Raw genomic sequence first — 25741 nt, 5'->3', positions numbered from 1 at the left:
GCCACAGAGGACTGGGAGCTGCATCCCAGCCCACATGGCTTCCCTCCACAGAGCTGCTCTTTGAAGAGCCCCTGGCACAAAACCACAGGTCTCGGGAAGCCTCTGCCTGCAGGTAGTGAGTACAGCTGCAGCTCCCACCCATGGACCTGCCTGTGCTGTGGAGCAGCAGCCCCCCTTTGTTTTGGAGGGACAGAAATGATTTGCTGGAGCCACATCTGGGTGCTTCTCCCTTTCCCTGATCCATGTGTGCATGGAGCCTTGGAGAAGTATCAAACCCAACAGCAGCACCCAGCCACAAGGCACAGACTGAAAAGTCCTGGCCCTGAGTCTTTGGGCACCTAGGGGTCTCACACAGATCTTCAATATCTGTATTAAAGTTCAAGTGATGGAGCAGCCCCACACCCCTTTTCAAAACTGTCCTGAGGTTAATTATCTTTGGGGTTAGCAGTGCAGCTCCTGTCTTTGTTCCAAGTGCATCTGACTCACAGTGGGGACAGCGGCTCTGCGACCCCAAGAGCCCATGGCTGACTCTGCCCTGTGGATGTGCCCTAAGGGAACTGTTACCTGCATGTCCACATCTGCCACAGCCTGACTGAGCTCCAGAGCAGCCAGGATTACAGAGGGGAACTCCACAGAGGGGAGTGTGAAGATGTTGCTGGGAAGAGGGGATGGGACTCTTCACCCTGGCTGGCTTGGGGGGTTGCTCCTCTCAGCTCCAGGAGAGGTGCTGGCCTGGGCTGGAGCTGCCAAGGTTGCAGCCAGCCTCCAGCACGGCTGCTCAGGTGGCCTGGCACTGCTGGCACAGCTGCAGCTTGCGCTCTAGGACCTGGGAGAGGAGCTGCTGAGGCTGATTACCCCTGCCAGAGCAGGCCTGGCAGGTTTATTTTTAACACTTCTGATTGAAGCTGCTTTCCTGCTGACATTTACACTCCTTCATCATTATCGGCTCCCCGGCTTCCAACCGCCAGGATAAAAAGCAGAATGAAATCTCCCGAACAGTGGTGTCCAGGCTGCAAACCCTGCAGAGGGGGAAAGACCCAGACCAGTGCAGCTGGGCAGATACCAGCCCCCTTGGAGGGAGGTGGGTGCCTGTCTCTCAGTGGGGGCATTACATCCTGCCACCAGATGCAGCAGGAGCCATCTCAGGGCAGCCTGTGGAGGAAGGAATATGAGTCATCATCACTGGCATGAGTGTAAGGACATGGGCAGCATGGCTGGGCTACAGATGCAACTTCGGGTGCTGGTGTCCCCAGAGACAGCCATGCCCCTGGAAGTGCCCCAGTGACTGGCTCCAGGTGCAGCAGGAGCCATGGCTACTGTCTGGGGCCAGCAGAAGGGTGAGGAGCCAATCCTGTTTGCATGCCCAGGCCACGAGTTCCTAGCAGTGGATAAAGGGACTCACGAAAACACGCAGGGTTTGGACTCTCAGTGTGGTCTTCTGTGATAGGAGAGCCAAGCAGGGGCTGTGCAGCACAGCCTGACCTTACCCTCCTCCCTGTGCTGCTGTGGGAAGGCCAGCAATGCAATGCAGAGCCTGTAGTGGGGCTCCCAGCATGGCCAGAACACTCAGATCTGTAAACCTCCTTTTTTTTCACTGTGAAACAGTCAAATTCCAACACGTGCTGTCTAAAAATACACTCTAGTCTGCCCAGGACTCTGCCTGCTCTTACATCTCTTGGATGATTCATATTTTGTCAGGTTCCAGATCAGTTTTGAGACCAGAAATATCAGATTTGAGAGACAAGCATGTCACAGGCCCTGGAAGGTGTCAGAGCCCTGCGAGAGGAGCTGGAGATGTCACTAAAGTGGGAGATGTCCTGCTGCAGCTGGGACTGCAGGCTGGGTGTTCCTGACATGCAGAATGGCTCTCATGGAGGGGGAATACCCTGCAGCAGCCCTGGATGGGTACAAGCTGCTCCAAGGCCAGACAACCAGCACAACCCTGCTGCATCCCAGAACAGCCCCAAAATGGGGCAGTTTCATACATGGGAGCTTGCCTCCAGCTTTTACTTAATTGACTTCATGGATATGAAATCATCAATAGCTAATTATGCAGCCCTATTCCTGCCTAATATGCTGAAATCTGCCTCCTAATTAAATATTATAGGCATTTAAAAGCATTTCTGACAACATATTACATATGTAAAATACTGCAAATTAGCTGGCTCCCACACTGAAATCCTGCTCAGGAACAATGCAGGGACCTGGCTGGACAGAAATCTGGGACATAATTTCAAATAAAAGGGCCCACTCTTCTGGCAAAGGATTTTTATTTTTTTCTGAGGGTTGGAGATCGCTGAAGCACAAAGGAGAGAGCCCAAAAACACCTCTGCCTGTCCTGCTGCCCCATGAGCCATGTGAGCCCCCCAGCAAAGGTGATTAGGATGTAAGAGGGCCCCTGCTTAGTTAGGCAAACATTAATGCAAATTGTCAGTGAGCCTGGAGATGAGATCCCAGGCACAGTGGCTTGAAGGGGAGCAGGCACTTCCTTATATTATCAGCCCAACCACTCACTGAGGGGGGAGCAGGAGCCAGGAGCTGCTCTGTGCCATAAGAAAGGAGCTCCAAGAGCCAATTTCCATCTGACCACAGTGCATTTGATGTCTTGTGAAGTCAAGTTTACATGTGCTGTCTCACCTCTGCCTCACACAAGGAAGGGGCTGAATCCTCCCCCTGCACACACAGCCACAGCTCTGGCTGAGCACTGAAGCATCCCGCAGCACCATGGGATCCAGCATGGGATGAGCCATCCCTACTGCACCCTTCTAGCCAAAATGCAGCTGGAGAAAAAAAAGGGCTTGGGTTTGGTCTCCCCTGCATGAGTAGGGAGCCAAAGTGCTGCTGTCTTGCTTTGCCCCCTGCACGGAAAACTTCTCTTCATCAGTCTTCAACTCTGGCTTGGTGTGAGCCCAATTCAATGCTGAGCTGGAGCCATGAGGAACACAGGAGGGGGCACAGGGGGCTGTAGCATCCCCCACCTTAACCTGCAGGCAGGAGCCCAGCCCAACAAAGTGTCTGTGGGCTGTAGTGTTTCTGTGTGCTCTGGTGCCAGGCTCTTCCCCAAAAAGCAGAGCAGAGAGCAGGCAGTTTGCAAGGGAAAAGGCCGGGAGCTAAGGCAGGGAACACCACCTGGTAATTGCCTGCAAACTTAACTTGCAGGTGGAAGGTGCAGTGCCAGGCTTTGAACAGGGCTGTTTCATGTGCCTGGTATTCCTGCTGCTCCCTGTGCATCGCATCAGACATGGGAGAGGGGAGACAGGGAGAGGGGATGAGGACAGAGAGTGTGTTTGAAATTCACACTTCAAAGTTGCTATCTGAGTGGACTGGCTGGATATTTGCTGCACAGCTGGAGACAAGTCAGGGAGCAGAAGGGTGAGCGGGGAGACAAGGGCTCACATTCCCAGACCCTTTAATGCTGGGATCAATCACCTGCTCAGGGATGCTCTGCTGCAGTGAGATGAGAGCTGTACTCACCCCCTCCCATGCTGCAGGTCGTACCCAGGGTAACGCTGCCTGATGCTGGAGCATCCTCGGGCTGGGGGCTCTCCACACACTCTGCTGCACTGCCTGCTGTGTCCGTACCCGGCGGCACACACTGCAACCCATGGCCCACTGCACCATGTGCACACTCCCTCCAGCATGCAGGCACACTGCACACACACATGCTCTCTTAATTACTCCTTAATTCTCACTTTAGAGCCTTTGCTATTTTCTGCCCACTCCTGTGTCAGCACACCTGGAAAAGCAGCACACCTGGGGAGCAGCAGAGGGGGGACACGGCCCCTCCAGGATTCCAGCCCATCTTCAGAGGCTGGTGGAAAGACCATTCAATGCTCCTCTCTCAGCAATGATTCCTTATGCACACAACCTAAAGAGCACTCTGGGGAGGTTAGGCGGGGAGGAAGACCCTGGTTCTCCACCACCAGGCCCAGGGACGCAGATGTGTAGCCCCGCATTGGCCCAGATCTGCACGCTAATGCCTGGACTCTCCTGCTCATGCTCTCCCAGCAAAACACAGCAGCAGCGTTGAGGGTGTAAGTATATCAAAGCTGGGCTTTGAACCATTTTAATCAGACTGCCCACGCCACCATGACAAGATCCCCCTGAGCCATCTGCACCCTCCCGCATGGCATCCCCGAGGCTTGCAAAGCAGAGCTGGAGTGCAGAGCTGTCCCAGCTGGCAGACACAGGGACTCTCTGGGACACAGCTAAGGGGACGGACACTGCGCATTCAGCTTCCAACCAAATGAGAGCCCTAAACCAGGGACCTGACCCCTTTTCAGGACTGCCACCTGCTTTCCAAGGACTCAGCAGCATCATCCCTGATTTTCCAGGGACAGATTAGGGCACAGGGATAGCATATCGGTGGCCATAAAGACACAGGCCAAGGACCACTTTCTGTCCTTCAGCCCCTGGAGACCTCCGGAGCCCCTGAGCCTGACCAGCTGTAAGGCTCTCCCACCTGCAGTCCCGGCCCTTCCCTCCGCGGCACCGGGGACAGCCCCGCTCGGCCCCGCGGCCCGCGGGCAGCTGCCCGAGCGGCGGGCCCTGCTGTGGGGCGGGCAGGCACCGGGGCAGCCGCCACCTCCCCGGGGAAGGGGCGGGCGGCCGGCAGGGGACAGGCGCCGGCCAGACCGGGCCCAGCGGCTCTCCCGCTCCGCCGCGGCAGCCGGGCGCTGCTGAGGGCCGGCCCGGGCAGCTGGTGGACGGGCCCAGCAGGAACGGGGCCCACCTCCCATTTTGCCCCTGGAGAAGAGGGTTTGAAGCAGCGCCTGCTCTGCCAGGCTGCAGCCTCTGCCTCTCATTACTTTTTCAGCGCAAGAACTATCTTATAGCTTATCAATAATTCACAGGTACAAACGATAACGCTCGCTGTCATGGTCCGGGAGCCACATGTTCCCGGCGAGGGGGAAGGGGCCGCTTGCAATGGCTATTGTTAATGCCTGCGGAGCTGGGGGGAAGGCGGGGAGGATAAATATTTAACACTGTGTCTCCGAGCAAATGTCCATGACCGAGGGCTGAACATGGGTTTTACACAGAGCCGCTCCTGCCCTTGAGAGGGTCATTAGCATGTTAAAAGCCGTCAGAGCGGGGGCTGATGGAAGGGCTCGGCCGGAGGGACCCCCAGCGCTCTGCCTGGGGGCTAGCGGGGATGCAAGGTGCTTTTTGCTGCTGCAGGAACATGGCGAGCTCCATCCCGCCCAAATTTCCCCTTTTCTGAGCACAAAGGCTGTGCTCTCGGCTGCTTGTCGAGGAGCATCCCCATCTCTGCCCGCTGCCACATCGAGAGGCATGAGCAATGAGGCACCTGGGGTAGCCCGGGGCTGGTGGGTGGCCAGGGCAGTTCATTGTGCAGAGGAATTACAAAGGGGACACAAAGAGCCACACACCACATTTTGTGTGAGCTTCCTCTCCCGGGCCGCCCGGGCCTTTCTTTTGCCATGTTGAGGGTGAGCTTTCTGCGTAAATCCCCAGGGCACGGTGAGGGGAGAATAGGTGTCTTTGTGAAAGAGGCTGGAAAATAAAGGGAAGAAAAAGAAGCAAAAGCACAAAACCCAGGCCCTGCAGTGGCAGGCGGCAAGGACAGGAGCACAAGGATTCCCAGAGGATGTAGAAACAGTCCTACAACCGGGGGATCAGAGGGTGGCACGCTGTAAGTGCCCTGCTCACAGGGGCACCAACAGCTCCCCACAGCATTTCCCCAGTCTCTAAGGGTCCCCAAATATGCAGTCACAGTGTAACTTCCCCAGAGCCATGCCCTCATCTACATCCCAGTTTCACATTCTTATTGTTCCAGGCACAATTTTGGGCACTGACAGACAGGAAAACCCCACTCTGGTATAATCCAAGAGCACTCTGTTTTGGCCTTGCTGTCACAGTCACTCCTGGCACCTCTCTGCAAATGGATGGGAACAGGAAAGGAACAGATCTTGTCTGGCTCTGTGGAGGTGAGGGCAAAGGAGGAACAAGGGAGGAGCATAGGGAAGAGAGAACATCTTCAGCCACCACTGGCATTTTCCCTGTGAACTCCAAGCCAAAGCCCCTGGAAAGTTCAGCCAGCACCTAACCAGGCAAAGTATTAAGAGCTCATAAAATTAAAGCAAAGCTGTCTTTCCCTTTACAGTGCTAGTCAAATATATTTCTGCCTAAGATGCTCAGACAAGACTGCAGCACAGAGGTCGGGAAGGCCACGGCTGAGCATTCCCTGGGGAGAGCGTGGGAAGACCGGCGCCAGTGGATCTCCCCAGCCTGGCTGAGAGCAGCAGGGGTAGCCTGGAACCCCCTCCAGCAGCCCCCGGGCTGTGGCAGCCCCAAACCTACCTGCAGACGTGCCTGTTCAGACATCAACTCACATCATCCCAGACAGAGGAGAGCCTCTGCAGCCGGCTTTGCTCTGCCAGAGTGGGGATGCTTGGGGGCTTTGAGAGCAATTAAGAATCTGGCCTGTGTTGGAGGCACTGGACTTATGTCCCCAGTACCCAGAGAGGGAGAGCCGATGGGGTGTCATCCATCACCCAGACGGGGACACTTTATCACTGGGACACCTCTGAGCACTCAGCCCAGACCCAGAGCCCTCGCAGGGATTTCTGCTCCAACTGACACTTCCAGGTTTCACCATTGTGAACAGAAGAACAGTCTACTTTGCAACTTCAAAGGACATTCAATTCACCTCTCCCCAGCTGACTGTTCAATGGTTAATTGCTCTCTGTCGTGAAAAAGACAAATTTAATTCTAGTGTGAATTTGTATGGTTTCAGCCCCCAGCTATTGAACATTTTTATGCTTTTTCTCTGTTCTTTTTCTTTCTTTCTTCTTTTTTTTTTTTTTTTAATTAATGGCGTCCCTATAATCAGGCTTTTCTCCATGCAGGTATGCAGAGATGGAGATAAATTTCTCTCCTCTTGCATACACTAAATAGACTGAGCTTTTTAATTCTTTTCACTGGAAGGCAGATTTTCCAGACCTCCAATTATCCTGCACTTCCTCTCTGAGCACTTTCTCATTTCCCAACATCTCTCTAAACTATGGGCCCTGAAGCATAAAATATGCTCAGCAGAGGCCTCCCTCCTGCCCCCCAAACTGGCAACTCCCCAGTACCCAGAGCTACTCCGCACATCCATCACTGCCCAAGCTGGAAGCCCACATCCCAGAGCAGGCTTACGCGATGGCTGCTAAGTCCTTTTCAGTGTAACCACATCCCCAGACACTGCTCCCTGTCTTGGAGCTGTGACCTACATTTTTTTTCCCCAGCTGGGTGACCTTGCATGAGGATGTTTCCCAGTGCAGGTGCTTCAGGCGGAGCATCCCCACTAGGCTGGCATCCTGCCGGCAGCACCAGCCCTGCTCCTTTCACCTACTGGCTCACATTTCCTCCCAGACTGAGTTCTGTCACTGTGCAGGTGGTTTCTTCCCAAGCTGCATCACCCACGCCACTCAGCTCACCCTCAGCTGGTGCAGGCAGAAAGAGGAGGCAAGAAGAGACCGGGATATTGGGAGCGGATTGGCAAAAGTCAGTAGTGCCACCAGAGATTCCAAGACCGCCGCAGCTTTGCAGAGATGGTGAACATTGACTCAGCACCATCAGACCCCCATTGCACCCTGCCAGAGAGGTGACCACTGCAATTCCCCCAGGGATTTCTACCAGTGAAGAATGCTGTCAGAAATGCTACTCAGACTTTTGCAGAATATTAATGTTTTCATGGCAATATCCTGTAGGCAAGAGCAAAATGACTTGCAGAAGTCTCGGTATATCATGTCAGCACAGTCGCTACTTATCAACCCAATTTGTCAGCTCATCAAAAAAATGATATCAGGTTTGTTTGACGAGAGCAATTTTCCATGTGGATTGGCATTAATTATCCCTTAATTCCTCCCTGATTGCCACCCGTATCGTTACTGTAGCGGGGATCGGTGTCAAGCTGGAGGCAGAGCAGCGGCTGCCACCGCGGGGAGGCATGGCAGGAATGCTCCATCGTCACTCACTGTGCTCCGGGGTTAACGACCTCACACTCACTCTGGAGGTGACAAAGTGACTGATGCACAGAAAGTGTCACATCCCTCCCCACAGAGCCCAGGTCCTGGGCAGAGTTGCTAAGAGACAAGACCAGGATGAAGAGAGTCAAGGAGGATGGGGGATAGGAAGATCCTGTCCTAAGGAGCAGGCTCAAGGCCATAATGAGGAATTCGATCTACCTGGGTGAAGAGCCATGTTTGTGCAACCACCCCTGCCAGAGGTGGGGACCTGCCTGCACGAGGGTCCCTTTCCCTGGGCAAGAGGCAGCCCTAGCCACAGGCACAGGCTGGAGCAGGCACAGGCTGGAGCAGCCCCAGGAGAAGCCAATATTTGCTTTCTCTCAGTTAACCCTCAGACTGAGGAATGCAGGGTCACCACCTGTGTGGCTCCCTGGGGAGGCAGCTGTGTGTGGAGGGATGCGGGGATGTCCCCTTTTGGCTGTGCTGTTTATTTTCTCAATATTTGTGGAAGGAAACAAGAGCCGGGTGGGGGAATGCGGGGCCAAGGAGGAGCTGGGCGAGCTGGCCAACAGAGCGTTGGTCGAGGGTCAGCAGGTGATGGAGGTCAGCCAGCACTTCCCAACTACCCTATGTGTCCCTGTGACACCCAGCCAGGGCCCTCCTCTGCCACCACCCTCCTGGATGGGGAGTTTGACTGTGGGTCTCTCTCCTGAGCCTTGCCTTGTTTCCCTGGCTCAGCCTTCTGCTTCGATGCAGCTGGACACTCCAGAGCAAACCACTGCCTTCACAAAAAACTATTTCAGGGTGAGTGGGCTCATTCCCACCAGGACCAGGGCTTTGCCAGCTTTCAGTAGCTAAAGGTTCTGTGTGATGCTCACTCCCATTAAACCTGCCCGCTTCTGTAGCCCTGCTCCCCGCTAAAAAGTTAAAATCTCCCACAAAATGATGTGCTGACCTACAGCACAGGTGATATTCCCAGCAGAGGACTGTCTCACAGATTATATCCTCGTCCTGCTCTCAGCCATTAATAAAACTCAAAAGCAATGACCTTGAGGTCCCTGCCAGTGACACCAAACCCCAGCAGCCCTTCACTTCCACACTTCTCATCTCATTTGGGACTGACATGCTTCCAGTCAAGGCTCTGCCACCAGACAGGCTGCAAACACACAGCCCTGGCACCATGTAGCAGGTCTGGAGGAAAAATCTGCCCATTGGTGGGAGGCATAAACCTTGGAAAGACAGGCAGGGCTGTCACCACGTCTCTAACCCCTACAGATCTGGGAAATGCAGCTGGCAGGGCTACACAGGCAATTTAGTTCCTGTCTCTGTGACTCAGTTTTCCATCTGTAAATACGAAAAAATACGCTGACATCTGCAGTGGTGTGGATGTTGAACTGAGCGAGCGCCCCAACCCAAGCTACTCTAGAGCCCAGGGGGAGGGCAACAAAGACTAAATATTATCATTCCTCATTGCAAATAAGACTGCAGAGCAGAAACTGATGCACCAGTGGGCTGTATTTGCAATGTCAGCTAATGATTGAGCTGAGGCACCTCTGAAAGCTGGGATCACACACAAAGCATTGTCCCCAGCCCCACATTGCCAGAGCCTTGCAGCAGGGAGTAAAGACTGCTGCACCCATGCTCTGGGCCAGCCAGGGAAGGTGCTTCCTGTGGTGCATCTGCCTGCTCACACGGCTGGGCAGGCACAGCACCTGGGGAGCCTCGGGGCACCCCAGTACCACTGGCACATGCTCGCAGCAGCCACAGGAGAACCAGGCAGCTGCCTGCTGTAGCATCCTGGCTCCCAGCCCCAAGCTCCTTACCAGCGGCCCCTGACTGGGGTTGGGGTTGTGGGGGTGTTTCCCAGTCCAGGATGCCCATCTGGAACCCATTAGGCACCTTTAATCCCCCTCATCCATTCTGGTGCTGTCTGAGCTCCCCCCCACCAACACACACAAACGCTGCCATTCAAGCAGTTAATTTAAACAAATTCTGCCCAGCCGCCACATCGAGAAGCGATGAAAAAGCCAAATGAAGCAGCTCAAAGGCAAGGGGAGAATGGGAAAAAAAAAAAAAAAAGATAAAGAAAGAAAACCAAAAGAAAACCACTCAGCACGGCAGAGCTGATACCCAGAAAGACCAGCTGCATCCTCCCATCCCAGCCAGCGCCAGTCCTCCCCTCTCACAGGCAATCAGATACCATGCGGGCTGTGTAATTGGATGGCAAAGGACAGAGAGAGACATCTTAAAGCTTGGGTCTAATCTCATTAGCACCCGGCTGCGGGGATGCTGTGAAATCGTAGGATGCAGGAATGAGCAACATGCTGAGCCCGTGGGGAGGAGAACAAGTGAGCTGGAGCAGGACGACAACACCGGGAGGTGGAAATGCCTCTGGTCAGACAGCGAGAGCTGGAAACACCGCCGAGTCCTGGGAATGCAGCCAGCCCCCTCGCTTGCTCCTCACTTCCTTGCTCCTGTTTACCCCATGAGCACAGATCCCCACTCCTGCTATGTGGCCCTAACTTTATCCCTATGATTGGTAATTAATAGCACCAGCGTTAATTGCTCGGCAGTAAGAGCCTGGCTGTGCAATAGAGAGGAGCTGCCACGGAGTATCCCTGGGGTTGAATACCTACCCCCCATCCCACACCCACTTTGCATTTCCACTACTCTTGCCTCAGACCAGCACACTGCTGCATGTTTTGCTGGGTATGTGCTGGTCCATGGCAAGAAGGATCACCAGACCACAGGCAAATATCCTAAAAGGGTGCCATGGTGAGGTCGATTTCAGCCCTCATCTCCAGGCCCCAGTTGCCACTGCAAGTTTCTGCCATATAGTGACCGGCCTGGGAAAAATCATTCTAGACGGGGTGGAGTGGAGGGGATGAAGCACCCACCCATCTATGGGGCTCCTAGGTAGACAAAATCCCTTTGAGTATCATAGCAGGGATGGAAAGGTGTGGGGACACACAGGGTCAGAATTCCCAGGTTCCTTTCCCAGTTCCGCCATGGAAGGGGTTTGGGGATGGACAATTTCCCAGCTCTGGGATGGGAGACACTTTTTGAGAGCTATTACTGTGCTTTCCACATTTAGTACTCTGTCCATGCAACATAGCTAACGCCTCTCCCTCCTTTCTCCTTAGAATCCCAAAATTACCATTTCCCAAACACTCAAGTGGATGGTCAAGCACTTTCTGGCTGCACCTCCCAGGGAAACATCTCTCCTCCAGCCCCAGGGCCTGCAGAAAGTCTGTACCACTTTATTTCTCCTCAAGCAGCTCCGCTTCAAATGCCATCCCTCACTGGAGGGGCAGTGAGGACCAGACAGAGAGAAGGAGGGGTGAGGAACCCATTCTAAACCATCCCTGCCATTTCCTGCCTCCCAGTTTAGAGAAAAAAAGACAGCAGGATGTCTTCAGTTACCAACAGCTCCCTTGGGAGCAGTAAAAATTTATCCAGCTTTTCCTATCCTGAAGGGAAATACAGATACAAATGAGGACAAAAACCTCTGTAGGCAAAGGGGGGGTGCAACAACCATGGAAGGGCCGTGGAAGGCAGCTGGTAAGACCCCCTAATCCATATTCTGCTTAGCTCTGGCAGGGCAGTGGGAGTCCCAGCCACAGAAGTCTGTGTCTCGCTGGTTAAGTGAGGATAAGCCTGAGATGATAATTAATTTAACACAGATGAGAATCTGGAAAGTGTATCCCCACACTGCCAGCAGGGTTCCCTTGCAGGTGGATGTCAGTCGGCACACAGGGAAATGGGCTCACCAGAGCAGGACACCCTCAGCCCATCCCTGCAGGCGGGGCACAGCTTCCCCTCGGCAATGCCCAGGAGCCCTGCTGCACCAGGAATGCCCCCAGGTGTGCAAAGGGGCATCTTTCCCACTTACACTCATCTCTGTGGCCCTTACAGCACTTTAGCATGGGGAACTTTACCCACCTACAGCACCGGATAAAGCATCCCAGTGCTCCAGGCAGCCCCCTTGGGCAAGAAGTTGGAGCCCACCAAGCCCAGCTGCTGGTGTCGGGGTTGCAGGCTGTGTGGTCCAGCAGCAATGCCAAAAGCACCACAGGTCCCTTGGGAGCAGAAGAGAAAGAGCACAGCACAGGCACCCTGTTGGAAGCAGTGCTGGGAATTGCTGACCCCTTGTTTTCATTGCAGTCCCAGCAGAGATGAGGGGTCCCAGCACCCACCCGCGGGAAGATCAGCCAGCAAACACAGGTTAATTACCTGGCTCTGCACATTCACATGTCTGTGGGATGCACGTGCAGTGGTACCAAGTTATAACTTAGCCCCTAATCACTGCATAAGACTTTTTTCTTCCACATTCTGGAACTCAAATTACCAGAGGCTAATTCTGCTCACGATTCTTTAATATCACTTTGAACTCTTCTACTATTTGAGCTGTGAAAACAGGAGGAAGGAAATGCCTTTATGCTGCGCTCAAAATGGATGGACAAAGGCATCAGCTCCTCCAAGTGCTCTTTTAACTCTTTCAGGGGACCAAAGGTGGCCAAAGGCTGAATGTGAGACAATGCAGACAATGAGCTGTGAGGCAGGCAGGGAATAAATAATTCCTGTGTTTTAATAGCTGTGTAATTAGCACTGCTGCTCAGCTTTAGGAAGACTTAATTTTTCATTGCTTTTTCCCATGGGTTGCAAATTCCCATTTGCCAGTGCACTACTGAGAAGCTGGACAGGGATGCTCTGCATGATGCCATGTGGAGGAGAGGACTTTGCTGAAAGGGGCAGGGGGCTGCAAGCTGCACCTCACCACAGACTCAGTCCCTTTCGCTTTAATAACATTACAAAACCCAAATCCAAGCCTGCGCCCAAAGCAAGACAGAGGGTGAGCCCAGCAGAACCAGTGGCTCAAGGAGAGAGCCCCGGGAGTGGGGCTTGACCCTGTACATTGCCAGGGAAACCTTGGAAGCGTCTCAAGAGCCAGAAAACTGGAGCCGGCCGTGAGTCAGGAGCACAACGGGGTGCACGGAGGGAATGGCGCAGATTATCTCCAGGCAGCCGTCTGGCAATGCCCACTCCTGGCAGCCCGGCTCGCTGGCAGGATAATGGCACAGAGCAGAGCCGGGGTGTCCCTGTGCAGGGGTTGCACCGCCCTGCTGGGACGGGGCCCGGGCTGCTGGGAAGCAAAGAGGGAGGTCTGCTCATCTGCAGGTTGGGGCACAGTTGCTACCCTCACCCCAGCCCTCCTGTGCCTCTGGAGACTGCGGGTCAAGTCCCAAAATGCTTATGGAAATGCTCAAATATAAAGAGATCTTAAGAATGGGTTTAATTTGTGAGGCTTTGAGATTGTCTGCGCTCAGAATTCCCCAGTGAGACTTACAGCCCTCCTCCCAAAAAAAAGCTGAATCTGTGGCACATTAATGATGGAGGAAGAAGAAGAGCAGCAGGCAGTGAGCAGCTCCGTGCACAAGAGTGCTCCGTTCCAGCAGGGATTCCCAGCACAAAGCCCCGGGGGTATCTGTAAGGATGCTGTCCCCATGGGCCAGAAGCACAAGGACATACCAGCCTGCCTCAGCTTGGCCCTTCTGTAGCCCCCGAGCCCCGCCGAGGCTGCGGTGCCAGGAGCAGTCCCTCAGCGCCTGGCAGCCCGCCGGGGAGGGGGCTGGCCGCCCGCCCGCCTGGCAGCATCCTTCCCTAGGTAACCTCCCCACCTATTAGTGGCACATTTGTTTCCCTGCGTTCCCTTAGAGCTGTCACGAGCCACACTGACTCTTTGTTCCCGGGGGCTGCAGAGAGGCCTCCCTTCCCCTTCCCCCCCGGCTGGTGAGGGGGGGGGGGGGGTCTTGCAGCACACAGACCCCACAGCTTCCCCCTCCCCCCAGCTGCAGGGGTAAACACGCTGCCCCTCCTCATTGGTATTCGGGGGGACACATCCCAGCCTGGCCCCCCCAGCCCTGCTCTGTCCCCAACAGAAGGAGCTTTGTTGGGGAGCGCGATGGGGTACAGCACCCGGAGTCCAAAACGTGGGCATGGTGACAGCGGGGACACTTGGCCCTCACCCGGCAAGGGGAGGGGAATGCTGCTAGAGGGGGAGTTGGGACCAAATGAGGGATGCCGGGGAAGGGGAAGCAGGGAGGTTTGCTTCAGGATAGCTGCTCTCTGCTCTGACCCTGGCACTTTGCTCTTGGACCACAGAACTCTGCACAGAACATCAGCACATACACATCTGTGCAAAGAGCAAAGGGGCACAGGCCCAGGGAGCCAAAGCAGCCCTGCTCCAGCAAGGGAAGATGAAAACACAAGGCTGTGCCCACAGGCCCCTTCCCACACAGCGGCTGCAGGCTCCTGGGCACTTGCCGAGCTCCAGAAACAGCAAAAAAACTTGCTGAAGGGACTGAACCTCAACCAAAGCCCCAACAGGAGTGACTGTGGGACGCGGGGGTGGGTGTCTGGCACAGGAGAGCCAGGGCACAGCCAGAGCCAGCCCACCACAGTGACAGCATTTCCAGGGAGCCAACCAGCAGGCAGGCACTAAATATCCCCTACTAAATTGAAAATGGGGCTCAGGCAAGTCTCTCCCACTGGGAGGGGGCAAAGCTGTGGCACATGCATTCCCCAGAGAGCGTCCCCACCTGGCACCCACACCTCCCACCTGGCACCAGCATGACTGCCTGCTGTGGGGGCATGGAACAGCTCCTCTATCCAGCCATTTCACCAAGCACACATTTTTTCCTCCATCTCTGCCTTCCCTATCTGGGGGCTTTCCTGGTGCAGCCCCAAGAGGAACGGTCACTGGTACAGTCTCACAAGCAACACCTCCCACGCACAGCCAGCCCCATCCGAGCAGGGCCTGTTTTGTTATTCCTTTCTCTGACAGCTCCTTTTTCACTTGTCACCCTGTTTTGCTACTACTCAGCTCACAGCTTCCTCTGGCGTGGTTGTGATCCTCTCCTTCTTGAAGGATGTCATTTGCATTTTCTCAAGTTATTTAGAAGCCCTCCATTTTTCTCTGCCTGCTTTTCTAAAGGCAATTAGGGCTGGGTTTAGCCAAATGCAGGGGTGGTGCAAGGAACCTGCCCCAGGGCTTGCCATAATATCATCTCTCCTAACCAGGCAGCACACCCAGCTGTGGTGCTCCCTGCCACTCAGCTCAAAACTCCCTTTAAATTCTCCTGGGTCCACAGTGGGTCTGGACCAGCCCCTGGTCCCTCTGTCAGCTCCTGGACATGGAGCATCACTATTCCTTTGCAGGCTCTGGCCGCAGGAGAAGAGTCTCACGGGAATGTCACAATCCCCCCAGCTCCTACAACATTTCACATGTCCCCTGCTCAGAAAGTCACCAGCCCTGATTGAGATGTTAATGCTGTTTCTAGGGAGCCCCTGCCCTTACAGACTGAGAGCAGCACGGCAGCCCTTCCCCCGGGCTTGGCTGCCAGCATGTGGCACCATCTCCTTCACCATTTTTGCTGGCATGGGTCCGATAGAAACCGACAGTCTGTGGCCCGTGTCCTAAATCTCTCTCATTCTGGAGACAAGACTTTTCCCCCTACTCTCTGCTCACTCTCTCAGCTCCCACTCTGCCTGAGCAAGGAGCAGCTACTGCAGCTTTTGTTGAGGGAAACCACTGGGCAGCCACTCCCATGGGGATGCATCCATCTGGGATTGTGACTCCCCTGCAGGAGCTACTCCCCAGAGCTCCTCACAGCCAAGCACCCACTGCTCCTCTCCTCCCTCGCATCAGCTCGGCTTCCCTTGGAGAAAACTATTTATTTATAGCCATCCTGGCTGCCTTTAGCACATTTCAACAGCCCACGTCTTTGCCTCCCTGATGATACGCCCAGCAGCATTTCTGTCCTCATGCTGCTGCTACAGCCATTCCAGACTCCTCTGTCCTCCTCACATTCCCCCATCCAGAACCCCCAAAGGGACTTAGAAACAGCTTCAGGAGGAGGTTTTAAGGGGAGCTGAACAGAGAAGGGAGAGAGTGCTACAAAACTCCTATTTCATCCTTCCCTCCACAAGGAAGCAGAGAGAAACTCTGCTTGCTCTTTCTGTTGGGAAAAAAACCCCAATTCCTGCCAGCTTGGGAGAGACGGTGAAAGAAGATTTACCAGCATCCCCTTGGCACCTGGTGTGCATCAGGGCTGTACTGGAGCACCATTGCTGAGCCAAGATTGGCACAAGCCAATCACAGCTGTGACACACTGGGGACCAACACCGGGCACTGCAATAGAAGAGGTCACCTTCTTGCCTGGGTAATCCCCACTGGAAGGAAAGATCCATCTTTTTACCAGCCCTACACTTTGCAGGAGATGTGCTCTTCCCCAGTGAGCTGCTGGGAGACCCTGGCTTCCCCCCTGAGCCCACAAAGCTTTGTTCTTCCGTCCAGTGCTGACAGTTTAATTAAGCCCAGTTTGAGAATGGGTCACTGAGGTCAGGCGCTCTCCAGCGAAACCTCAGATCAGCACCATTTCCAGCCACCAGGACTGCTTAATGAGCTATCCGCTCCTTGTGGGGGACATAAATAAAGGAGGCCATGCAGGGAGTCCCCCTGCCTCCTGGCCCCACTGCCAAGGACCACCCCCACTATCTCAGACTGAAATGGGCTCTGGGCAGGCGTCAGCTCAATATTTCCAAATTCCAAGGGGAAAACATTCCTCTCCAGGCGTCTCACCTCCCCCATGCCCTCATTTGAGGTTTGCTTCCCGTTGGCCCTTTCCTGCCATTCCCCAGTTTATTTAAGCCCTGACGGATCAGGTTTAACTCCAACCCTTTCCATTATCCCGATGCACAAATGCTCTTTACAGCCAAGTTCCATGTAACTAATTGTACCTCGAGCCAGGCTGGGAGACCACAAAGTACCACAGTGTGGATTAGGCTCTGACACTCAGGAGGTGGATAAAGAGCTCTCCATCCTAACCTGAACCTGAGGGACTCCTCTTGTGCTCCTGAAAAATTTTCATCAGGTTCAGCAGGAAAGGTACAGTGGGACACTGCTCTATGGGTATAACACACCCCTAATTCAACAGACTTGTCTTCATCTTCTTTGTAACTGATGTGCTGGAAAAGGTCCATCAAGACTATGTCTAGAAAACGCTGGAACATCCAGGCCAGCAACCCCCAGCAGCTCCTGCAATACACCCCTTGCCTTCTGCTTCAGCTGCCAGCAGACAGCCTCATTTTCCAGCTAAACAGATCTCAGCCTGATTCATTCAGTCAGTTCTTGCTAATTCAAGACCTCCCAGTACAATGGTGTGAGGACATGAGGACCTAGCAAGGACTCCAGAGCTCGAGAAGCATGCCATGGGTGGCTGCAGTGGACAGGTCAAGGGGAAGCCTGTTTGCTGGAAGTGATCTGGAGACCAGGGTTTGCAAGAAAATGGTGCTGGTGAGAGCCTTCTTTTCCTAGACCTGCACAGGTCCCGGCCTCTTTCTAGGCAGGGAGGGGGTCTTGGAGCAGTGAGGCCACCCCAGATCCCTTTCAGCAGTTAAACAAGTGCAAAGCCCAGTGGGGAGGCTCCAATTTCTTTCAAGGAGAGCTGATTTCAATTTAGCTTAAACCTGTTCCCCACTGACTCATATCCCTGTAGCCTGACCCAGGTTTGCAGCAATTTAAGAGTGTCCTTATGACCTCCTGCACCGGCTGGACTAGCACTGGTCCAGATCCCACCTCCTGCTAAGGCAGCATATGTGTTTAGACAAGCCACCCAGAGCACCCCTTCCCTGCCATCCCCCCGAAACAGCCCTGAGCACCTCAGCAATGGGCAGCCTCAAGGAGAGGCAGCAGCAGGTCCTCTGGCACATAGGGCTGTGTTGCACAAATGCAGAACTCGAGGATCTGCCAGGACACTGGCTCCTGATGTGCTCTCTGGGCACCCCTACCCTCATTAATGTGTGTGGGGGAACCTGCTGCAGAGGAGGCTGAAGGGTGGCTCAATGTCCCCCGTCCCAGTCCAATTGCTCATCACAGGGACCCTGTGCTCCAAGCACACATCAAAGCTCCCCAAGACATGGCACCAGCTATAGTCGAGGAACTCCAAAATCTGAGCCCATGCACACAGCCCTATATTGAACAAGAAAAGCTCCAGGTGCTGGAATCCAGGCAGTTTGCCATGGCAGAAATGGCCAGAAAACAACTTCAAGATAGGGTGGGAGGAAGAAGGTTTGCAATAAGCCCCACATTGCAGCAGGCAGTAAAACAACAGGATGAGGCTGAAATGCACCTGAACATGAGGAGGTGGCAAGGAGCATCTTGCACAGCCCTGTTAAGCCCTGGGTGGTATGTACAGCCCCGTGCACACCGTGGCACAGTCCCGGCTCCACACGAGCCTGGCGGCTGTGTAGGGGCACACTGTATGTGTAGGGGACACACATGCTGCTCTTCTGCACCTCCACAATGAATTGTTAGGGTTTGCTTGTTGAAAGAGCCTGGTATTAAAATCTAGAGAAGATGAAAAAGGAAAGAGCAATATTTGTAAAATTATTCTCTTGCCCGTGTTTCTGTTATGCAATGGGGGCTGGAGGAGGATGGGCCCTTGCTGGCGCCATGCTATGGCACAGCTGAGCTCAACAAATGCCATTTGATAATTAACTGAACGCCTGAGCTATCAGCTGCCATTACCTAGGCCCATCTTTGGCACCTGTCCACCACTTCACACATCCCATACTGGCAACCCACACAGCGTTTTAACCCTTCATTACACACCTCGGGCCTGGACTCTGGGACTGACTCCCTGGCACTGTTGGAAGAAAAAGGCTCAGCCACAGCCTGACTGCACAGACAGGGCTGCCTGGCCCCAGCATGGCCATGCCTGTCCTGGGACTGTCTCGGCACATTTAGTTATTTCATCCATCCCTGCTTTGCCTCAGCAGGGACCTGGCATCCTCATGTCACAGCTGATCAATGGAGATACAAGATGCTGCAAGCAGAAAGCTTGTGTCCTGGCAACTACCATCCTAATCCACAGGGTACAAGCTGCTTCTCTGAGGGATGGAGAGCACCCAGCCCCAGTCTGGCACGCACCCTCTGCTCCTCACAGCACCCTTCCCAATGTAAGTGGTGCCTGACATAGCTGAGAGCCTGTAAACACTTTGTTTGAACAATGCTGGCACTGCTGAAAGCACCATTGCCTGAGCAAAACAGCCCCAGGCAAGGGAAACCCAATATGGAACAGAGAATATTTATCAAAACCCCAGCAGCCCTCCCCAAGCAGCCTGCTGCTGCACAGAGGGAGGAGGAGCAGAGAGATCTGTGGAGCTGGGGCTTGCACAGCAAGAGACAGTCTCTGCAGTTGTTTCTGCAGGTGCAGAGGGACAGGCAGGGATGGGGACAGAGCAATGCAAGGAGGGGGCAGCAGGCATGAAGGGCTGGATCTGCCCGGGGCAGGGCTTCCCCTTCCTTCTCCAGATACCTACAGAAAGGCAGCTCTTGAGCAGGGTTGTGGGGCTCTCTGTGCCCCATGGAGCTCCCTGGGCAGAATGTGACCCCCTTAGGGACACTCTCTTTTACCCTCCTTTCATGAGAACCTGGGTGTAAGGGAACCCTGCTCCAAAGCCCGTGATCCACACTCAGGGAGGAGGCTGAGGAGCTCTCAGCACCTCTCCACCTGACACTGTGCAGGCACAGCTCAACTCTGTGATGCCAGACCCAGCCCAGACTGCCAGCACATCATCCCATATCCCCATGTGTTACAAGGACATCCTTAGCACTGCCAGTCTCAGGTTTCCTGCAAGTCACAGCCCATTCCCCACCTTGCTGCATGCTCGGCTCACACAGGAACAGGGGTGACATTCCCCAGCCACATGCTGAGCCCTCACTGGGACAACACACCCATAACCACCAGCACAGCTCCCCCAGGAGCAGCACCCTGCTGAGGCACCAGCACCCCTCCAAACACCATGGCAGGCCCCCAGGTGAGCCCACAGCACTGCTGGCAGGGGAGCAGGTGGGCACTGAAGTACTTACAGCCGTGACAGCGCCTGGTTGTTCTGGAAGAGAAGCTCAGGCAGGGTGTGCAGCTGGTTGCGGTTCAGCCGTCTGCAGGGAAACAAGAAAAGGGTCAGGGTTTGGAGTACAAAGCAATGACCCCATTTGAAGCCCAGCTGGATGCATCACACAGAGCTGGGTACTTTGGGTCGCTCAGAGAGGCCAATAGAGCAGAACATCCCACCTGGCAAAGCCACCCCCATCCTGCTCACCACAATCCCAGGCAGGGACAGCCAACGGGGCACTAATAGACCTACTCACAATGTTGTAATTACATGCAGAGAGAACTCCAAGCTGTTAACTGCTGACTGCTGCTTAACTGCGCTCTTAACCTGCTGCTCGCTCAGCTCCTCATATTTGCTCGAGCAGCTTGGGATTTTTAAACTGCTGAGCTATTTTACTGAGTGCTGGACCAGAACTTACAGCTCCCTTGCTAACACACAGGACACAGCTGATACAGCAAAAGTCATTTGTGTTTAACCTGCTCCTCACTTCAAAAGCATCAGAAAGGACTCTAAGATCTATAGAAACAGAAATAGGTGTGCTTCCCAAACTGTAAAATACCACTGCCACGCAGAAGAGAAGCTGTTTGAAGTTAGGCAGCACCGATACATTAGGGTTTAAGGAAAAAAGGAAAGGATGCTCTCTGCAACTAAATCCAGCAGCCCCTCACCAACCTCCCTCCATGACCAGACACTCACAGCCGCTCAAGCTCCTTCATGTCATCAAATGCCCCACGCTCCACCACGCTGATCTGGTTTTCCATCAGCTGCCTGCAGAGAGAAGGGGTCAGCCTTCAGCAAAAGTGGTCCCCAGTGCCCCCATTGCTTCTTTTGACCCAGGGCACCTCACTCCCATTATTCCTTCAACACAACCCAGACTCTTCCCACTCTCTCCCAGCTAAAAATCCACCATGCCCAGCCCAACACAATATCCTCCAGCCCCGCTAGCTGACACCCACGGAAAGAGGCTAACTCCAGCAGCCCTAAGGGGGCCACAAACCAATCACAATATCCATCAAGGTGGGGACATCTGACCCCTCATCAGGAACTCACAGGACGCGGAGCTGCTTCAGTCCGGCAAAGTCATTCTTGTTGATTCGCGTTATGTTGTTGCCATTGAGCTCCCTGCAGAGAGAAGAGGAAGAAATTAGCAGATAAGCATTCAAGAGGTAGCCAAACACTGGGCCTCCCCAGTACCTCCCCAAAAACGGCAGGCAGGGCCCAAAGGACAGTAGGGGCTGGTGCAATCCTGTGCTCCTCACCAGGAATGGCCCCTGACTCCGGAGAGGACCCTCATCCTCAATGACCAGCGGTGCTGGGCACACAGAAGTCTGGCTCTGGCTGTGTAAGCTGGCATCTTTCATGGACCATAAGGCAACAAGAGGAAGGGGCTCTCTGGCTCCTCCCTGTTCCCATTCCAGATGTCCCCCCTGGGATGCATGTCACTCCTTTCTGCAAATATAGCTGGACCTGGTAGGGTCATCCCAAACACACAGACTTGTTTAGAGAAGCCAAGGGTTACAAAAAACAAACAAAAGTCCCCAGAACAGCAGGATCCCTGCAAATACCCAGCTGCAAGACACTTACAAGTGTAAGTGACACTTACATGATAACGGCTCTTGCCATTATCCGTGCAGCACAACCTGTTCAGTGCACAGCCATTTCACACCTTCTACCTGGAGGATAAGCCACACTCAGGTTTCACCTGCCAAGAGAAGCTTGCACGGGACAAGCTGCTTTGTGGCATCACTCTCTCATTCAAAAGCCCTCAGTGAGCACAGGGACAGGCAATGCAGCCAGAAAGAAGATGCTGCTCCTCCTTGCTCATTCTGCTGGTGGATATAAGGGGTACCTACACCCACACATGGCCTCGGTCCTGCCCAGGCTCTGCTGAGCACCAGGACAACATGTGTCCCACTGCTGGACACGCTCGTGGCAGGGCCTCTGCTCCCAGCCTGCTGGTTACACCTTCCCCACTCTCCCCAGCCATGCTCTCCAGCATGCTCCTGCTAAGATTATCCTGCTTTAAAATACATCAAGCCAGAAGCTGCAGAGATTTGCACCTCGCAGTCAGCTTTGCAGTGCCTTTCTGCATTACAGGGTATGATTACTGTGGGAAAAGCAGGACTATCAACCCTGGGACCCAGAGTCTGCAGAGCTGGGGATCTCTGTGCAGTCCCCTATGGCAGGAGACAGTCTCCCCCACTGGCATCACAAAGCACGGCAGCGTTTGCTTCTTGCCATAAGCCAACCTGCCCAAGGCATGCCCTGGGCATGGAGGATGCCTACGTGAAAGCAGAGCCCAGAGAGGGCTCCCATGCTGGAGACCCACTGCCTGCACTGAACACAAACACAAAAATCAAGAGGAAAACAAATAAACTACAGGAGCAGAAGTCAGTCAAGTGAAGGATGAGCTGCTGGAGCCGGGGAGGGAAAAAGACAAAGTGCCACCATGGAGCAGCTTGGGGTGCTCGGGCAGCGCCACGGTGGGTCTGTAACTTCCCGAGCGCTGACAGTGGAACCAGGGGGCAGGAATGCCTCATGTCACTGCCTGAATACACAGTCCATCATTCCCACCCAGAGCCAAAGCTTCCCTCCGGCGGGCTCTGCAGCCGTGCGAGGGGCCAAGGTCAGCGGCGGGCTGGCCCCGGGGCCGCCGAGCAGCGTGTAGGGCCACCGGGTGCAGCCGCGCACCCCGGGGTGCTGCATTGTCCTGCTGAAGCGGCTGATAATGGCTAATGAGTTCCAGCTCGCCATTACAGCCCCGTAATTACAGCGCTATTCAGCTCCGCGATTGCCGGGCTCCTGCCATTATCCAGCCGTGTGTGCCTGCGCTGGGAAGGAGGCTGGGAGAGCACCGTTACTAGGACACAGATGAATGCGAGCCGGAATGAATAGAGGTTCCTCAGCCCCAGTGATTAAACTGAAACCCACAGTCGGGCTCTGCAGCCCCACGGCTGCCGCGGCTTCCCGTGCGAGCAGCGCGCAGAGAGCGCAGCAGCCTGCCGGGGACTGCCTCCGAACCAGAAGGAGCTGACCCTCTCAGTGGGAGCAAAAGCCGTGGTCAGTCAGGCTGTAAATCCCAGGTACGAAGCTCTGGGCTGTGTCACACGTTTTAGGGACGTTTGTCACCACAATGGGGGTCTTTTGGTATGTACAGGTTGTGTGCCCAGCTCCTGATGGACCACAGCCCTGGAGTCAGCTAAGGGCAGGGAGAAATCAGAGCTTCAGGAGTGGTTTTCACCAAATGTCCTAAAGGCTCCTTGGCAAAGAAGATTGCCCGGAGGGTCCTCAGGGCCAGGCTGGAGGTAATGGCACCCATTCGAGCTGCTGTGAGGGAGGGTTCCCATGTCACCTTCCTTTAAACATACCCAACATTACTCTGGCTGTGTAGCCAGAATACAATTCCAGTACGATGCATAACTGGGAGTTGAGACATCTCCAGTACTGCAGAGGGACACACCAGAGAGGCTTGATTTAGAACTGCCCAACCTGAAAGCCAGGACTTAGACCTCAGCCTGCAAAGCCCAAGGTGGTGCTGTCCTCAGAGCACCAGTATTCCGGAGCCTTAGCCAGAGGCAGAGCACAGGCAAAGCATGGAAACGTGAAGAAACACCAAAGAGCCATGGAAGCCATGGACTAACCCTGGCCAGTCCCTGCACATGCCAAAACCAGGCTCTGCCTTCTCTCCGAGGCATCTGCTGGGACAGTGCAGCCCAAAGACCGTAGCACCAGCAGGACCAACTACCCTGGGGTCTGCTGCCCACACAGCCCACCCCAGTCTCTGCTCCCTGCATGCTTGCTGAGCATCCTCGGGGAACTTCTGCAGTGGGGCTGGTGGCAATCCCCAAGTGGGGCTGTGTCTCAGGGCCCCTTGACAGTCCTCTTCCCTCAGGGACTATGTGCTCCCTGACAACTGCTCCCAGCATCCTTCCATGCCTTTGTTAAGGTAAATGATGGCCTTTGCAACCAAGATGGGAACGAACAGCAGGTAAAGCTTATTTGTAAGGATGCCAAGGCAACACTGCCATTTAACTTCGTGACATTTTTTCCTCTCTGAAGCCCCTTCAGTTCCTCATGGAGATAAATTACAGTCTGCAGTGCCCAGAAAGCCAGATCCCTGCTGCTCAGCTGCTCACCCACTGCCTCCATGCCCTTTCCCAGTGAAGCAAAACACTCTGCCCTGCTCCACACAGCAGAGCTTCAATAAGGACTGATGTGTCTGGGGAGCTGCCCAGCAGATTGGTATTTCTGGACTGTGACTTGAAAGCAGAAACACAGGGCATGCTCTTTGCTCACTAATTCAAAGGATTTAAAGCCAGAAAGCATCCTCAAGTTCATTCAGGGTGCCTTCCTCTGCCCCCCCAGCACCACAAATCTCACACTGCTGATGGAGAAGCAGCGAATTTTCATTTGCAACCCTCAAGTTTCAAAAACCCCCCTTCCATTTCTCCCTGGGAAGAGGAAAGTCATTAAAACAATCAGTCCCTTTGCTACATTGCTTGTGGATCATCCCACTCCCAGATGGGATGTCTGTGCTGCAGCAGGGTTCGTTAGACTGGATTTGCATAGTCTGGGTTTATATTTGGTTTCTAGCTTTGGATGGCTTTATCCATTCCCAGGGGGTCCGATGTGTCTTTTCCCTTTGCAGGGTTTGGAGCTACACTAACTCAGTAACAACCTCAGAGAGCACAAATGCTGAGAGTTAATTTATTAAATACAGCCAACATGAATGATATTTCCCTGGGCACTGATTTATCAGGAGCGGGAAGGAGCAGACAGTGCAATCCCAGGATCCCTACTCCGTTGCAAAGCATCAGCTATTCAGCACACATGTGACTCCTGTCCTTGTGGCTCAGCTCAGCTCTGCTCTCCCGCTGAGGCAGAAATCCTAAACTGCTCTGCTCCCCGGAATCCCGCTTTTAAGAATGCAGAGGGAAAGTCTGTGAGATTAATTCCTGCCTTTGCACCCACCAGCACCAAAATGTGCCCTGGCCCAGCAGGTGCCCACAGCTCTGGGCAGTGGCTGCAGGGGCTGGTGGAGAAGGATCCATGCTCCTGTGGTGCCTGCTGCAAGGGCTGCCCCTGCCCTGGTGCCCGGTGGGGTTGGTGCGTGCACTGTCCATGAGATCTGTCCCTCCCTCGACCGTCTTCACTACTCTGCCTTTCCTGCCCTCGCCTCAGAGCGCTGGCCCCCAAGGGCATGGCTCTCCTCCCAGCAGCTCCACAGCCCTCATCCCAGAGCCCTGACCCCAGCTGGAGCCAGCAGTGCCAGATAATAATCAGGGAAACAGAGAAATGAAGGCTGGAAGGTCACACACCCCACAGCAGTACCTCTGCTCCCCTCCATCAATCCAGGAGGATGCACGCACTGCTCCCTCAAGGACAAGGACTGGCACTACCCTGTGTCTTACTCCAGCACATCACTGCTCCTGCCTCCAGGACCATTACCAGAACTCTGACCTGAACCCCTCCCACAGCAGATGAACCCCCTCTCTGCCTGCCCAGGCCACCAAGGTGCAGAGATCTGGCTGCTCCCTTGCCCATGCGGGTCTTTCCCAGCCCACTTCCCCACAGCAATCCCCCAGGCCCAAGGGCACAGCTCTCCCTCAGGGCCCCTTGCAGGGGCAGGACCTGCTCTGTTTGTGCTCCCATTCCACATCTGTGCTTTTGGCGATTGCCTCCCAGGAACACTTTCCTTGAGTCCCCAGGCAACAACTTCCTTTCTGTCAGCTCATTCCTCCCATTCACCAAGCCCACTCTGAAACCTCGGCCCATTCTCCAGCCCTCTTGCATCTCTCCCAGCCTGGTGG

The 25741-nt window shown here is 54.5% G+C and overlaps 1 protein-coding gene across 1 annotated transcript in view; it reads right to left on the bottom strand.

Moving 5' to 3' along the window:
* Window positions 1-25741, bottom strand: part of SLIT1 (slit guidance ligand 1) — a 59852-nt gene that overhangs the window by 26346 nt on the left and 7765 nt on the right. The window contains exons 2-4 of the mRNA XM_030276249.4: window positions 20982-21053; window positions 20628-20699; window positions 19906-19977 (exon numbers count right to left, since the gene is read on the bottom strand). Of these exons, the coding sequence (XP_030132109.4) occupies window positions 19906-19977; window positions 20628-20699; window positions 20982-21053 (216 nt within the window). The remainder of the gene's footprint in view (window positions 1-19905; window positions 19978-20627; window positions 20700-20981; window positions 21054-25741) is intronic.

The sequence above is a fragment of the Taeniopygia guttata genome, chromosome 6, assembly GCF_048771995.1.
Source record: "Taeniopygia guttata chromosome 6, bTaeGut7.mat, whole genome shotgun sequence".
Lineage (NCBI taxonomy): Eukaryota > Metazoa > Chordata > Aves > Passeriformes > Estrildidae > Taeniopygia > Taeniopygia guttata.
Note: the sequence above shows the minus strand (reverse complement) of the source record. Positions and strands in the feature narration are given on the sequence as shown.